At 48.9% G+C, this 14,646-nt stretch overlaps 1 protein-coding gene across 6 annotated transcripts in view; it reads left to right on the top strand.

Annotated features, from left to right (window-relative positions):
• The window catches only part of TPCN1 (two pore segment channel 1), a 45,590-nt gene extending 31,591 nt beyond the window's left edge, over window positions 1-13,999 (top strand). For 5 of the 6 annotated variants that reach the window (XM_051805289.1, XM_051805293.1, XM_051805288.1 and 2 more), the window contains 12 exons: window positions 860-916; window positions 1,009-1,062; window positions 2,460-2,532; window positions 2,740-2,847; window positions 4,064-4,135; window positions 4,981-5,070; window positions 5,792-5,907; window positions 6,578-6,624; window positions 7,177-7,330; window positions 8,778-8,914; window positions 10,106-10,186; window positions 11,312-13,999. In XM_051805289.1, coding sequence (XP_051661249.1) covers window positions 860-916; window positions 1,009-1,062; window positions 2,460-2,532; window positions 2,740-2,847; window positions 4,064-4,135; window positions 4,981-5,070; window positions 5,792-5,907; window positions 6,578-6,624; window positions 7,177-7,330; window positions 8,778-8,914; window positions 10,106-10,186; window positions 11,312-11,434 — 1,112 coding nt within the window. In that variant the 3' untranslated portion in view covers window positions 11,435-13,999. The remainder of the gene's footprint in view (window positions 1-859; window positions 917-1,008; window positions 1,063-2,459; window positions 2,533-2,739; window positions 2,848-4,063; window positions 4,136-4,980; window positions 5,071-5,791; window positions 5,908-6,577; window positions 6,625-7,176; window positions 7,331-8,777; window positions 8,915-10,105; window positions 10,187-11,311) is intronic. The other variant, XM_051805287.1, reaches the window with a different exon arrangement.
• The last annotated feature ends 647 nt before the right edge of the window (window positions 14,000-14,646 follow it).

The following is a 14,646-nucleotide window of genomic DNA, read 5'->3' as shown; positions in this document are numbered from 1 at the left end:
CACTGCTGCAGCCTGGGCTCTCAGCTCTCTCTCTGGAGGGGCTCCCAGGGTCACTGCACAGCACTCCTGTGGGTCTGGCACTTAGGTAGGTTGGTGGTTAGCTTTCCCAAGCTTGGGGGTTTTATCCATCAGCTGAAGGATGCTGGATAAGGAACTGCCTTGCCAGTCAACCACATTCTGTTTGCACTCCAGGAGGTGCAAGTGTCCTCACTGCTGGAGGGATTGCTTGGCAGCTGTGCTGCCTGTGAGGAGGAGTCTGTGCTCCTCTTCTCTAGAGCAGAAAAACTGCTTCCTCGTGGTGCTGCCTGCTGTGTTGTAAATGATCTCTTCCTACTCAGTAATTTGGGGCTTTTTTGAATGTTGGAGGAGCAGTTTTTGTAAATTGGGATGCTAAACTAAAGAGGGGGGATGGAGTGAGGTCTGAGTGAAAAGAAGTCCTGCAGCTTCAGATTTGAATGCTGGGGAGCAGTTATAGATCCAAGTGGAAAGGACTTTGTCCTGCACTGTTGGGGACCCAGTGGTTCTCAAGGTCTTGTTCCAGAACTAGGAAGAAGCTGGAATACACAGCTAATAATGTGGCAGAATATAAGATAATTATGAGTAAAAATGATTGAACATGATTCAGACTGGTTGTTTTGGTTTAGTTTTGTTTCCTTCTGAAGATAAAAGCAGTGCATCTGTTAATGGCCTGGGAAAAGTCGGGGTAGGAGACTCCCAGTTTATGAGTTCTGTTTGAATTGAATTGGAAACAATGACCTTGCCACTTGTCCTATAATATTGTACTTCTCTGTTAGCCTAGGAAATGGATGTCCTCTGGTCTAGGAGTGGCTTTGCTATGGGTTTTTACTTTGTTTTCCAGATACTGTGGTGGCTGTGAATGGAATTTGGATTCTTGTTGAAACCTTCATGCTGCAAGGTAGGAAACATCACAACTTGTTTCTTGACTGGGATGCTGGGGGGGGGTTGAAAAAAGGGAAGGCTAGAGAAAACTGTTCTTTTGTCTTGCAGGAGGGAATTTCTTCTCCAGGAACGTCCCATGGAGCTACATAGTCTTCCTCACAAGTAAGCTGATGCCTCCCAACAGAACTGTGTCATTTCATGAGGGTCTGGGAGGGGAATTGAAGTTATAAATTAACCACAGGCATAGAGCCTGCATCCAGAACAATGCTGTGCCTGGCAGGGATCACCAGCATCCTCTCAGCCCTCTGTGAGCACTGCTGCACTGCCCCACAGCTCTCTGTGTCACGTCATCTGGGAGCCTCTTACCCCTGCTGCAGCTCTGCAGAAGCTGCTGTGTGCCTCTTGGAGCTGGTTTGAGCCCAGAGAGCAGAGGAGCCTCATCTGTCAGGCACAGCGTGCAGAGTGAAAAGGTTTCCAGGCTTGTGATGGCTCTGTGGGAGGTTGCTCTGTGCTGCACCAGCTATTCCAGGAGGCATTCCCAGCTCTGATCTGGTTGCAGCTGCGAGCTGGCTCTCTGCCACACACAGCAAGGCAGGCCTGGTGGAGCACAGAGTACAGGGACGTGCTGAGGAGTCTGAAAGCACTGGATGAGCTGCTTGACAAGCTGAATTTTCTAACTGAACATCATCCCCTCCATGAACATGTACCTTAGTCTTCCTTTCCAGCCCAAGTATAAACAATTACATCTTCATGTGCTGGTTCATTGCACTGTGATGTGAATTCCCTTCCATGCTGCTGACAATGTCTCTTGCTCAGGGAGGAACAAAGTATAGCTCCATTGAATCAAAACAGTGTGTACAACTGCAGCAGGAGGTTCTTTGGGAGGTTGCTACCTCTTATGTGACTACTGGGGAGCTCTAGTGCTTCCCTGGCCATTAGTCTTCAAAACACTTGTTATGGAAGTTTGAAGGCAGAGGTGCTCTGCAATTCCTCTTTTCACAAGGATGTTGTCATCCAGCTCTTCTCTTTGCTTCTCACCCACCTCTGCTCCTTGGAAGCTGGAAAGAAAGATTTTGGGATGACACACTTGCTGTTATGATGTTCTTTAACCTACAGGTCCTGCCAGAACAGAGTGTGAAGTAAATGGCTCTTCCTTGAAAGGATCTCTCTCTCCCTGTAGGTCAGGGTGAGGCTGTGGGATGTGGATATGATCCACAAAAATAGAAGGAATTAATAAGGCAGGACCGAATTCCCAGCACCCCTTTCTGGCTTTTGCTGCAGGAGCTTGTCCCTCAACATTTATAGCATGTTTTCCAGCTAAGTGTTTTGTGCACTGTTCTGGAGAGAAGTCACCATGAGGAACAGGAAAATGTGTTGATTTGGAGGGGAAATGTCTCTTTGGCACCTCGCTGAGAATAAGGAGGGTGGGTGGGAGTCTGTTAAACCTCTGTCAGAAGTTCTGCACTTAAAGCACCACACATCCATGAGGACAAACCTTCTCATGAGCCTTCCTTGTGAAGCTGCTCCTTCCTGACCATGGCTCTCCTCTTATCTTACAGTCTATGGTGTGGAGCTGCTCCTGAAGACCACTGGGTTGGGGCCTGTGGAATACCTGTCCTCAGGCTGGAATCTGTAAGTGCACACTCACAGTTTTGGGTTAGAAGGACCCAACTTCTGAGTCTTTAAGCCTGTAAAGAAGGCCGTGAGCAGGCTTTTATAATTCTTCTGCCCTTGGCCTCGTGCATCTCGTTAGGCTGGAGCAGCACCAGTAGCTCTTCTCTGCAGAAACACTAGTGATAAATCACTGCTCTTACTTTATTTTATATTTTTTCTTTCCAGCTTTGACTTCTCAGTCACCCTGTTTGCATTTTTGGGGCTCATGGCACTGGCTTTTGACATGGAGCCCTTCTACTTCATCGTGGTCCTGCGGCCCCTCCAGCTGCTGAGGTGAGCTGGGAAGGCTGGGGGGGGATCCAGAGAGCAGGTGGGAGGAAACAGCCAGGCTTGTTTTCCATCAATCCCCTTGGGGACCGAGCTCCTTACCAGGAGAGGGCAAGGATTGCTCTGTGGGTATGTGACCATGGCAAGCAGGAATGGCGTGGGGTAATGAGATTAGCCAGAGTTATCAAAATGAGCGATAACAAAAAACTTGGGATGGGATATGAAACCCCGTGCTTTGGAGCTTAAGCTGATCTCTAATAGAGATCAAGGGATTTACCAGGGGCAGATTATCCTGTGTCTGCCTTCGTGGGGTTCTTACACCTCCTCTAAATTGTCTGATGCTGTTCAGAGAAAAGCTCTTCTGTCAGGGTGAGACGGTCTGAGCCAGTTTAATAATTTCCATTGAATTACCAGAAATTACAGTTTTCAAAGGATGCTGCTTTCTAGGGTGAAGTACAAGCCCTGCTCTAACTGCATCTCACACTTTAAGCAAGACCACAGCCTGTAACCTCTCTGCAGCTCAGTGAGCAGGGGCTGATTAACCCTCTCGTGTCGAGGTACATTCACCTTCACAAACGCCTCAAGAGCCATAGAAGGAAGGGATTTGAGGCAAAATGTTTTGATAAAAACAAGCTGATGTAATTTAGCTCTTCAGTGAGGATTTAAAGAACACTTTATGACACTCAAGGGGGGAAAAAAAAATGTTTTCTCAGTTTGTCCCCTGCCAAGGCCTGTTGGCAGCTGTGTTTCTCTGTAAAGGCTGATGGAGATGCCAAATCTTAAATTAGCAGGCACAGTGTAGTTTTCTTTCATCAATTTTTACTGGGTCATGGGGGAAACACAGAAAAGCTTGTGTCTGAGGGAAGGAGGAATGAATCCTGACCCTGTACACAGGACTAGTTTAAGTTCTTATGATTTTTAGGTTTTTTAAAGAGCTATTTATGCATCGTGCTGTGTAAAAAGACACAGAGACTTTTTTCCTTGAGATCCTCAATCCTGTAAACACTTAGCTGAATGTGGCATAAACAGTCAGATGGGACAGCAGGGCATCATGAGGTGAGTGGAGACCACTTGAGCAAGAGCAGACCCCGTGAGTTTGGTGTTGGGAAACCTTGCTGTCGTTGAGCTGGGAGGAAGAGAGAGCTGGGATACCCCCTTTAACTGTTTCCCCTGACAGCAGGAGAGCTGCAGGGTGGAGGTAACTCCTGACTTCTCTTTCCAGGTTGTTTAAATTGAAGAAGCGCTACAGAAACGTCCTCGACACCATGTTTGAGTTGTTCCCTCGGATGGCCAGGTACCAACTGCTTGTCTTTGGGTGCTGGTGGGGAGTGGAGGTTTAGTGTCCAGGGCTGGGGTCAGGACAGGGAGCTGTCAGACCTGCTAAAGGGATTTATGCTCTGATCTGCTGGTAGGTCATTACTGATTCTTCACTGTGCTGCAGTGGGGTGTTAAGTCTTCCAGTTTCTTGGAGCAGTATATGATAGGCAACACTCCAGCACCCTGGGCCTTCCCCTGCTGCTTGTTAAGAGCATAACTAAGAGTAAATGCTTGTTTTAATTTTTCTCCCCCATCCCAGCTCTTGCTGAGAGGGGAGGCCCATTTGGGAGGAACATTGGCATGAATGTACTGAGCCCCAGATGTTTCCCTGTCCTCAGCAGAGCCACTCCAGAACATTATTGAAGTGGTGGGGCAGAGGGAGGCTGGTGTTTGAGTGGGGTGTCCTCAGCCCTGATTCCCTTGCAAGGAGGTCTGAGCAGGGAGTGTTGGCTGGAGAGCCCTGCTCCTGGCACAGTCCCTGCACCCGAGGATGTGGAGAGGGCAGAAACAGTGTGTGGTGTTCTTTGTTAAAGAAACTGTGGAGAGACATTTTTGTAACAGAAAAGGACAGACTGGGAGGGAATCCAGGCTGCTCTTTAGTTTCTCTCTTCAGCAAGTGGCAAGTTCTTTGTCCAAGGACTTCTTGAATGAGAGCAGGCAAAGAACTGCAGAGCCACAGCAGTATGGGAAGGTTGTGTGGGGTTTTCAGTGCTGCTTCCCATCCCTTGGAAATTCCTTCCAGAGCAACCAGCCTGGGATTTTGTGTTTCCTTGCCTTAGCAACTCTTCAGTAGCACAGTACTCTTTCTGTTTTTGCCTCCAGTCTGGGTTTAACCCTGCTGATCTTCTACTATTGCTTTGCCATTGTTGGCATGGAGTTCTTTGCTGGCGTGGTCTACCCGAACTGCTGCAAGTGAGTACCTCAAATCCATCCCCCTCAGCAGTGCTTTTGGTGCTCAGCCAGCAACAGTGAGCTCTGGCAGCTCTATTTCCCTGTGGAGAAGGGGCCAGAGGATGGGGCTCAGTGGGGTTTTTGTAGCTCAGGCGACACGTGGTGAAAATGCAGGACATGTTTCACTTCTCTTGTTCCATCCCTGGAAGTGTCCAAGGCCAGATTGGATGGGGCTCTGAGCAACCTGGTCTAGTGGAAGGTGTCCCTGCCCATAGCAGAGGGGTTGGAATGAGATGGTCCTTAAGGTCCCTTCCAACTCAAATCATTCTGTGCTTCTGTGATGCCAGAGTTGCTTGGCCAGATGTATTAAACATTTAGACCTCCCTTTGTACCAAGATGAATTCACCTGGTCCTGTAAGCTAAGCTGTCCTGTGCCCTTTTCATCTTAGATTATGACAAACCACCTGGGAATGCCAAGCTTTAAGGCTATGAGCCAGGGAGTCCAACTCAAACTCTCAGTTTCTCTGGTGTAATATTTGCAGAGTGGTTAGAAAGTCTCCATGTGCTCCCTGGGCTTGTGCTGAGCTGTGAAGGAAAGGGAATTGCTTTCAGAGGAAAAGACCAAGAGGTAGAAACTGCCCCCATGCTCACCACCTTGTAGGGGGGTTGGTATTTATAACCCTTGAGATTTTCCTTGCTTTTCCAGTCTCTGCTGATTCTATGTCCTGGTTTCTCCAACCAGCACAAGCACAGTTGCAGATTCCTACCGCTGGGTGAATCACACAGTTGGCAACAAAACAGTTGTGGAAGAAGGGTATTACTATCTCAACAACTTTGACAACATTTTGAACAGCTTTGGTAAGGGCAGTTTTGTCTGTAGCAGAGATTATTCTGTGTTCCTGCAGAGCTGGATGGCTCTGTAATGCTGTAATGCTCTTGTGAGCCTGGGACTCTCCAAGAGTCCTACTAATGCACCTCAAGCACACAGCATCCTGCACTTTCTGTCTGGAGAACTCCAGCTGACTAATTGTGCCATGACTGTTTTGCAAGGTAGGCAGATGTCTCTTAAAGCCAGCTGGAAGCCATCAGATCTGTTCTGGCTGGTGATCAGACCAGATTTCCAGAGGTGTTTAAGGAGGGCATTAAGTCACTGCCCTTCTAAAGAACCAAAGTGATGCCAATACATTTCTCTGAACCCACTGATGAAGAATAATTTGGATGTGTTAATTACTCTCCTTGATTTTTCTTAATGTGTGAGCAGAGATGCTTATGTCCTGGAGATTTCAGAGGTCTCTGTGCTCCCTAGTGAAGAGAGTCAGATCTGTTTCTGATTCTTTTCAGAAATACAGATTGAGCCATGCTGCTCGTTCTGTGGGTCTGACCCCCTTTGTCTGAAGCAAAGATGAGGGTTTGTGTTGTGTCTCCAGATTTGCTGGCTTTCTTGAAACTTTGGTGTCTAAAAATCACTGTAAAATAGGTCAGGATAGATAAAGCAATTGTCTGTATGTTTTCTCTCCCTTCTGTACAGTCACACTGTTTGAGCTGACAGTTGTCAACGACTGGTACATCATCATGGTGAGTAAACCTCACCTACCCCTTGTGCACAGACAGCACAGACTCTGCCAGTTGAGCTGGGTTTTCCACACCACCACTGCTTCCTTCCCATGGTGATTGGAGTGGGCTCAGTATTGTCACTTGTTGCCACTCAACTTTTGGTCCTGATTGTTGGGTGGCATTTGACCTCTGGGATGCTGCTGGGCACAGTTTCTTGTGAATCTTGACCAGCCTTCAGGCCAGTTTTCACAGTCTGGACAGACGAAGTCGCTCTGTGCTCCCATTTGTCACCCTGCTGCCTGAGCTGTGTTCTCATGGCACAGTGGCTCTCACAGCCACAAGCCTTGAATGATCTGTGTGTTTGTATACAGAAACTTCTCCTTTTTAGCTTGAGGGGCAGCTTATCTGCAAGGACCAGCTGGGGCACTGAGCATTGCACAGACAATCCCTGGGGCCAACTGCAAAGCCACAAAAGAGAGAGTGTGTTTGTGCTGCTTTATGTCTGTTGTCCAGCAGTTAACAGTGACTCTCCCTTCTTTTGTGCACTGCTGATGTCTTCCCTCTCCTCTTCAGGAAGGGGTGACATCCCAAACTACTCACTGGAGCCGTCTTTACTTCATGATCTTCTATATTGTGACCATGGTGGTGATGACAATCATTGTGGCTTTTATTCTGGATGCTTTTGTCTTCCGCATGAACTACACTCGGAAGAACCAAGATTCAGAAGGTCAGAACTGGGGGCTGGTTAACCTAAAACATTGTGTCTTCTCTCCCTGGTGCCTTATACCTGTAGGAGAGAATGGGATTGGCCAGCAAACACCAGATATTATGTCTTAGCCTGGCTTCCTCAGCTAATTCTTTGGCTTTTGTTTGATATTTCTATCTGGTCTTTCTGCTCTGGCCCTCATCTCTCCCCCAGCCCTCCCCAAAATGTGTGGGTGGGTGGATGGATGTGGTTTTTTATATATATGTGTGTGTGTGTGTGCACCTACAAACTTCAACTGCTTGAGCCATTTCAACCAAATTACTTGAAAATTGGAAGTTTCATAAAAGAACTCTAGGAAACATTACAGCAATGATGTAGCAAAGCTCAACAGCAAACCTTACAGAAAGGGAAGATGACTTAATTTATTTTAAAACCAATTTCCCTTCCTCACTAATGTGCTCACTGGCAGCAGAACGTCTCCAAGTGGCTTTTCCAGCATCCAGGCTGATCCTGGTGGTTTGCCAGCATTCTTTGCCATGACATGGAGGACAGCAGACACTGCCTGTCCAATTCTTTCCACACTGGTGCTGGTTTTGGACATGCCTTTCTGTACCCCTTAGGAACTGGCAGTGACTGGTCTCTCTCCATCCCCTTGCCCCTGTGAACCATCACTTGTACTCCCTGTCCTCTGTCTTCTGAGCTGGGGGTCTGAAACTGCAGGTACCTTCATAACCTGCTACTTTAGGTGCCAAAACCACTCTCATCTCTTGTAGCCCTTCTCCTGCTATTCCTTCAGGGAATCTGCACCCAGACTTTTCTATTAATTTTCCATGTAGATTAATCTTAATAATTCTTAACACCTTTCTGCAGGAAGGAGCTACAGCTGCTGCACTTACACATTTAACAGCAGAGAATCTTCCCTGCAGAAATGTGATGAAGGCCCAGGACCCCAATTTTTTTAGGTGCCAGAAGGTCAAATTTGTGTGGTGCATGGTAGGAGCCAGGAGTTGGAAACACTTGTCATTGTGATCCCTCTTGCACCCAGTTGGAAGGGAGCAGTGAAGGACATTGGTTAGCTCTGAACTCCCAAGCTCTTTTAGGCAGATGAAGGTCAAAAGGCAGCAACTCCTGTGTGATTATTTGCTTTCTTAATTTACAGGCAAGCAAAAGGCTACAGGATTTACTTTTTTTTTAAGTTACTGAGGAGCCTGATGATTTAAAAAGTTGAGAAAATGGTTTGGGCCAGAAAGTTTGCTGGCCCTACACACTAGTTAACTTTTTCCCTGCCTTGCTGGGGGTCAAGGACATACATGTTCTAGTCACAAGAGCAGGTACAGGCTGTACCTGACCTCTGACTCAGTCCTGTGTGCTTTAGACTTTGCCTTCCAGGGTTATCAGATTGGCTGATGAAGCAATGCTCATCTTGGAGACCTGTTTTCCCCCCTCTTTCTGTTTCTTGCCTGTCCAGAAGATAACGGCATCGTGCTGGAGAAGGAGATCTCCAAGGAGGAAGTGATTGGCGTAATCGAGCTGTACAAGAGGAGTTCAGCTGCCACTGAAACAGCTCAGCTGCAGAAGATCGTTTTGCAGATGGACAAATATGGGGTAGGAGGAAACACAGCAGGTTCTCAGCTTCAGGAGATGGGGGGCATGCCAGGGCCACAAGTGGCTTTTGCTGTCTCAAGAGAGAAAATCCACGTGTCTTCGAGAGCTGAGCCACTGGAGGGACTCTGCAGCATCACAAAGTTTTGCTGCTCTAGAAAAGTAGCAGCTGAGTCTCCCCTGCTCTCTGAACAGCCTTAGAAAGGGCTTGTCTGTAGTCCCTCCAAACGTCCCTTAGAGCTGTCCTGGCCCAGTGCTGACTGAAAAAAAAGTGTATTTATTTTTACAGTCTTGTAATCCTCCTCTGTGCCCTCATGCACTGAGGCTTGGACAGCCCTGGAGAATTATGCAGTAATATGATGGCATCGATTCCAGGTTCTTTTCTCCATGGCACGGCTTACATTTTCATTCTAAAACAGGATGGACAATTGGGAGAGTGAGCTCTTGTCTCAGATCTGTTGTCTCATGCATCTGGGAAGAGCTTAAGTGGTTGTTGTAATAATAGCCATTATATTCCTGTATCACCATGACAAAGGGCAGGTGCTGCAGTCTCTCAGGTGACCTTTATTTGCTTTGATTGGATTGGTAGTTACAGGCTGGGCCCTTGTTCACAGACAAAGCTCAGAATAGGGATGGAAATACTGATCAGAAGCAGTTTTAAAGACGATAAACCAAAGCAGGAGGTTGTCCTCAGCCTTGCAATGACGATGCCAGACCTGAGGTTTCTTTTGCTTCTCAATCCTGCTCATATAATTTCATATGGTCAGAGCATAATTCTGACTCCAGCTCTCTGTTTACACAATTTCAGAGGTCCAGCCCCACGCAGTAAATGTTCTTAGATGAGATCCTCACTGGAAGGTTGGGTTTGAGCCTTGTTCCAGGCACTGATGTTTGTGTTCATCTCACTCAATTAAGCACCACTGACAGACACATCCATCCCAGCTACCTCTCCCTCTGTAGTCTTTGGGGATCTGCTCAGTGTGATTAGTCTCAGCTGCAGTGGGTGCCTGCATTTGTACCATTGATGTGCACCCTAAAATGCCTTTTTCCCCTGACAAGAGGAGCCCAGGATAGCCTGAGTTCATCAGTGGGATCATGAAGGATGCCTGAACTGCCAGGACTGATCCTGTGAGCTGCTCAGTGACTGATTAATGTCTCTTTTGTTTTTTCCTCCCCCTTTCCCCAACTTTTCAGCAAATGTCAACAGTGTTTCTGGGACGCAGATCCAGGACCAAGAGTGATTTGAGTATGAAGATGTATGAGGAGGAGATACAGGTATGTGGGCCTGAGCTGAAGATATTAACAGGTCTCTGTGGTGAACAAACCATTGTCTGGAATAACAATCCACCCCTCTAAACACAGGAGACTGCCTTCCTCCGGGAGCAGGCAGCTGAGAGAAGGGTGGGCATCCAGGAAGTGTAGTTCAGGTTGATCCTTTCTTGCTCTCAGTGATTTTGTTAAACCACAGAGCACATCAGAGCCTCCTCAGTGGGTCCAGGTGCCCAGCTGGGCAGGTGTGTCACTGTAACCACACTCAGGGTGTGTGCAGGCACTCCACCTTGGCTGAGCTCACCTGGGCTTGCTGGGTGTTTGCTGGGGCTGTGAGCACATGCCTGGTGCTGCCTGGGGCTTGGCTGCTGAGCACAGGGTTGCTAAACCCCTGGAATGTGTTTGAGCTTAGGTGTGTCTGTCTGACACAGAAACCAAAGGTTCTCCCAGGCAGTGCTGCCTGGTTTGCCTTCAGAGCAGCAGGCTGAGCAAGATGGGAAACACGTTAATCACCTGGTTGCCTGGATAGTTTAGCACCTTCCTGCTTGTGCCCTCCGTGGTCAGGAGCTTTCTGCCATGGATTTGGTCACTGCCCTGCCAAAGGTAGTTGAAGGTTGTGGGCTAATTAGTACTGAAAGGATTAATCTTGTAACCATTTGAATCCGTCCTTTGTCCCCGGGCAGCCAGCTTGGGATGAGTCTTCAGTCTCCCTAAGGAAAATAAACATTTTTTTAAACATTATTTACCACGGGGCTGAGTGATCTGCAGAGAAGCTCCCTGCCTGTTCTTCTTGGTCTGTGATTCAGGGATGTGACATGCTGCAACACAGGATTGGGAGCAGCTCTGCAAATCCCAGATATCACGGGAACATCGATACCAGAGCCCCTGGATGTTCAGGAGGGACATCCTGAGAGAGGGGCGTTTCCTTGCCCAGGTTTGCTTGGACTGTGGTTGGCAAGGTCTCAATGCATCCATCACAATTGGGCTGCAGTTACCAGGGTCATTCCAGGAGTATCCAGGGCTTTGGAAAGAGCCCTCTGTGCCTGAACAAACGTGCCCTCGCATGGCAGAGTCACCCAAGGCCAGTGTGGGGCAGAGCCTGATCCCTGTGTGTTTGGTCTCCTGTTGCAGGAATGGTATGAGGAGCACTCCAGAAAAGAGGAATCTCAGACACCACTGCAGGAGCCTGCATCTGCTTCCAACAGCTCTCTGAAGCCCCTGAGCCTCCGACAACGCTCCCAGACTGTCATTTAGGCCTAGCTAACGCGAGCCGCCTTCTATGCAATAACCTAGAGTACCCTTCACAGTGTATTTTGGGATGATGTATATAGACCTGTCAGTGTACTGGTTTAGGGTTCAAATCTCTTCCCCAGTAGTGGGTTGCTGAAAAAACCAGAGGCCCAGGGGGCTCTGTGTAAGGCTGCTGCACACAGGTTGAGCAGGGTGAACATTTTGGACAGAACAGAGCCCTTGTCCCTCTGAGCCACTTCCCAGGCTCCAGCCTGCTGCCTGTTCCTGCTGCCTGTCTTACCACTAACAGACTGTGGGGAAAGGGATGTGTAATCTATTAACAGCAGGGAATTTGCTGAAGTCACCTGCTTAGTATTAAAACCTTGGCCCTTTTTGAAGATCCCTCTTGCTTAAAGGGTACCATTAACCTAGGAATAAAAGATCAGGGAGTGAGTTTTTCTTCTCCACCTTCCTTATGCAAAGAAAGGGGAGGTGGTGTGAAATCTCAGCACTTTTGGAAGAGCAGACTGCCTTCCCCCTCCTTTTTGGCACATGTAGATGCACTCCCTGTAGTATCTCCAGCTCTGATTATTGAATTTACCTGTCCCTGAGCAGTTCTGAGGCAGAACCGAGGGCCAGCACCTCATCATGTTGTGACCATAGGTGGGATGGGGGATTGGGGACACAAACTCTGTCTCTGCTGTAGCCATCCAGTATCTGTATTGCTGCTGGTCAGTCCTGCCCGTGGCCCTGCCTGAGGTTGGGGTCTGCAAACCCCAAAGCTCCTGTCTCTGCTCTGGGGTGGGTTTCTGCAGCACGACGTGGCTGTTGGCCTCTGCCACTTGGCCACCTGCTCTGCAAAGGGCAGACCTCTGGCTGGTCCTCAGCTCAGATAAATGACTGGAAGGAAGCAAGCAAGGCTCTTCAGCTCCAAGTCTGGCTTATTTCTGCCTGGCTCTGGGCTAAGGAGAGCTTCAAACAGTCCTGCTGGTTAGTGCTTAGCCAGGTCCTTGCTCTGTGCAGGTGACAGTCCCAGCACCAGCAGTGTTGCTCCTCCCTTGCTCTCACCCCTGCAGAAATGTTCCTCAGGCTGGCAAACGTCCACTCAGTGGGATCTTGGGAAGATCCACTGAAGAGCTTTACTGTTCCTCTGAATTTTGGACACAGGAGGAACGTGGAAGACAATGATTCTTCTTGCCCATCAGCTTTTCTGCAGCTGGCAGGGAGGCTGCCAGATGTGGCAGCTGAGGGCTGGGAAGGAAGGGGGGAAAAAGGGATCCCTTCCCAGCTCTGCCATGTTTGTTGTGTGATTGTGGCAGGTTGTCATTGCTCATGTTTCATTTGAACCTGTTTCTCCAAGTCCCTCTTTTCCCTGTCAGCACAGAAAGTGCTGACAGCAGAGGTTCCCCTCACCTCTTGCTGTTTGGTCTTTCCTCAGGTTTGGACTAAGAGCAGAGCTCGCTGGGGAAGCTTTCTCCTTCCATTGGGTACCTCAGGCAGTGGGAGATCTGTGTCCCCATTCCCCTTGTCTCACATCCCTGTCTTTTCCTCACCAAGTGGCACAAGGGCAGTGGGAGAGGGCTGATCCTACCCAGGCAGCTCAGGAGCATTTCCTGGGTGGATGAGACAGAGGTAGGCAAGACAGAGCTGCTTCTGGAAATCTCTCACAGCACGGTGGGAGCTACGGGGATGGAAGGAGTGGGTGAGCAGCTTTCCATGCAGCACACACCAGTGGCTGCTCCCAACCCTTGCCAAATTCCCTGGGTGCCTCTTGGCAACTCTTTGTTTCCTTTCTGTATACTCGCAGGTATGAAACAACTTCTGAGCCGTGAAGGACCTTAAAGGGCTGTTTTCCAAACCATAAATTCGACCACAAATTAACGAGCAGTGCAGTTGTTGCTCTTGCAGTTGCTCTGTGTGGAGTCGCAGCCCAGGAGGTTTATCCAGATTAGTCCTGGGGCTGGAGGAGATGGTGTTTATTGTGCTTTAAGTTATGGGCGGGAGGAATGAGCATTGTGAAGGTTAGGGGGTGAAAAATGTGGCTGTGTTTAATCTCCACGTTCCCCTGGCACATTCTCCTGGCAGGGCTGTCAGTGACTTTTTTTTGGGGGGGGGATGTTTTCTGGGTGTGAAAGGAGCTGTGGCTCTAAGCTGTATTGAGGGGGGCACTGACCTGCTTATCATGCAATAACAGGGCTCTGTGGAAGGCTTGGGGTCAGGGCACAGGTGCTGCCTCTGTGGCTTCATGCCAAGGTGTTGATCCACCCCCACGTACCCACTGGGTTAATTATTTTTGTAAACCAAGGAGGGTGGCAGGAGTTTGCTTCTTCCATATGACTTTGGAAGGAAACAAAGTTTGAGTACGGGGCATCCCCTTCTATTTATCCTCCTCTTTCCCCTCCACCCACCCCAACACACAGACTAATGATGGAGACAATCATTTTGTAGGGAGCACGGGAGGAAGCACTGCAGGATTTTGTATGCTGGTGTTTTGTTTATAAAAACGATTTTATGGGTATGTCTGTCAAATGTTCTCTAGATTTTTTTTCAGGCGCACTAATAAAAAGCACCCTTGGCTTTGTAAAGGCAGCGGCTTCCTCTCTTCCTTCCCTGTGTTATTCCAGAAGTGGGGTTTGGCCAAGCTGAAGCATTTCCAGTGTTTGAAGAGGAGCACTGCCTGCCCTGCCCTCCCTCTCCAGTGGCAAGTGCTTGCATTGGGAATATTTTGCGTGCGTGCCCTGACGAACTGCTCTGAATTCCTGTTCCAAGACATTGCAAAGCCCAGCTTCCCTTCTGCCCTCCCTCCGCCAGTTTTTTCTCAGGATAATGCTTTCAGTTAAGTTTTTTAACTCTCCAGGGTTAAGGCCAGAAGGGGTGTTTGACCCTGTGCCTCTGTTGCGGAACGTTGGCCCCGCGGTTTCGATTGCTGCAGCCTTGCTGGGTGGAAGGAAGTGGGGGTTGTCTCCCGGATAATTCCGGAGCAGGTTCGGGGCAGAGCCAATAGCTGCAGGCACAGGGAGCGTTATTTTTTGTGAAAGCCCTGGTTAGAAAAAGGAGAAATGCTCCAGGGCCAGGAGGCTGCTGGCACCCCCAGAAGGGAGCAGGGGCTGGGTCCGGCGGCTGTGCTGCTTGCACAACACCCCCCCTCTCCCGTGGGGCAGTGAGGTGGGTGACCCTCTGGAACAGCACTTTGCTTTCCAGCCTGTGCTCTGTGGACGCTCCTCGCTGGGAGCAGA

This window comes from Manacus candei, unplaced genomic scaffold, assembly GCF_025592945.1.
Source record: "Manacus candei isolate 608988 ecotype Guabito, Panama unplaced genomic scaffold, ASM2559294v1 h1tg000064l, whole genome shotgun sequence".
NCBI classification, from domain to species: Eukaryota; Metazoa; Chordata; class Aves; order Passeriformes; family Pipridae; genus Manacus; species Manacus candei.
This window is presented reverse-complemented; position numbering and strand designations above follow the sequence as displayed.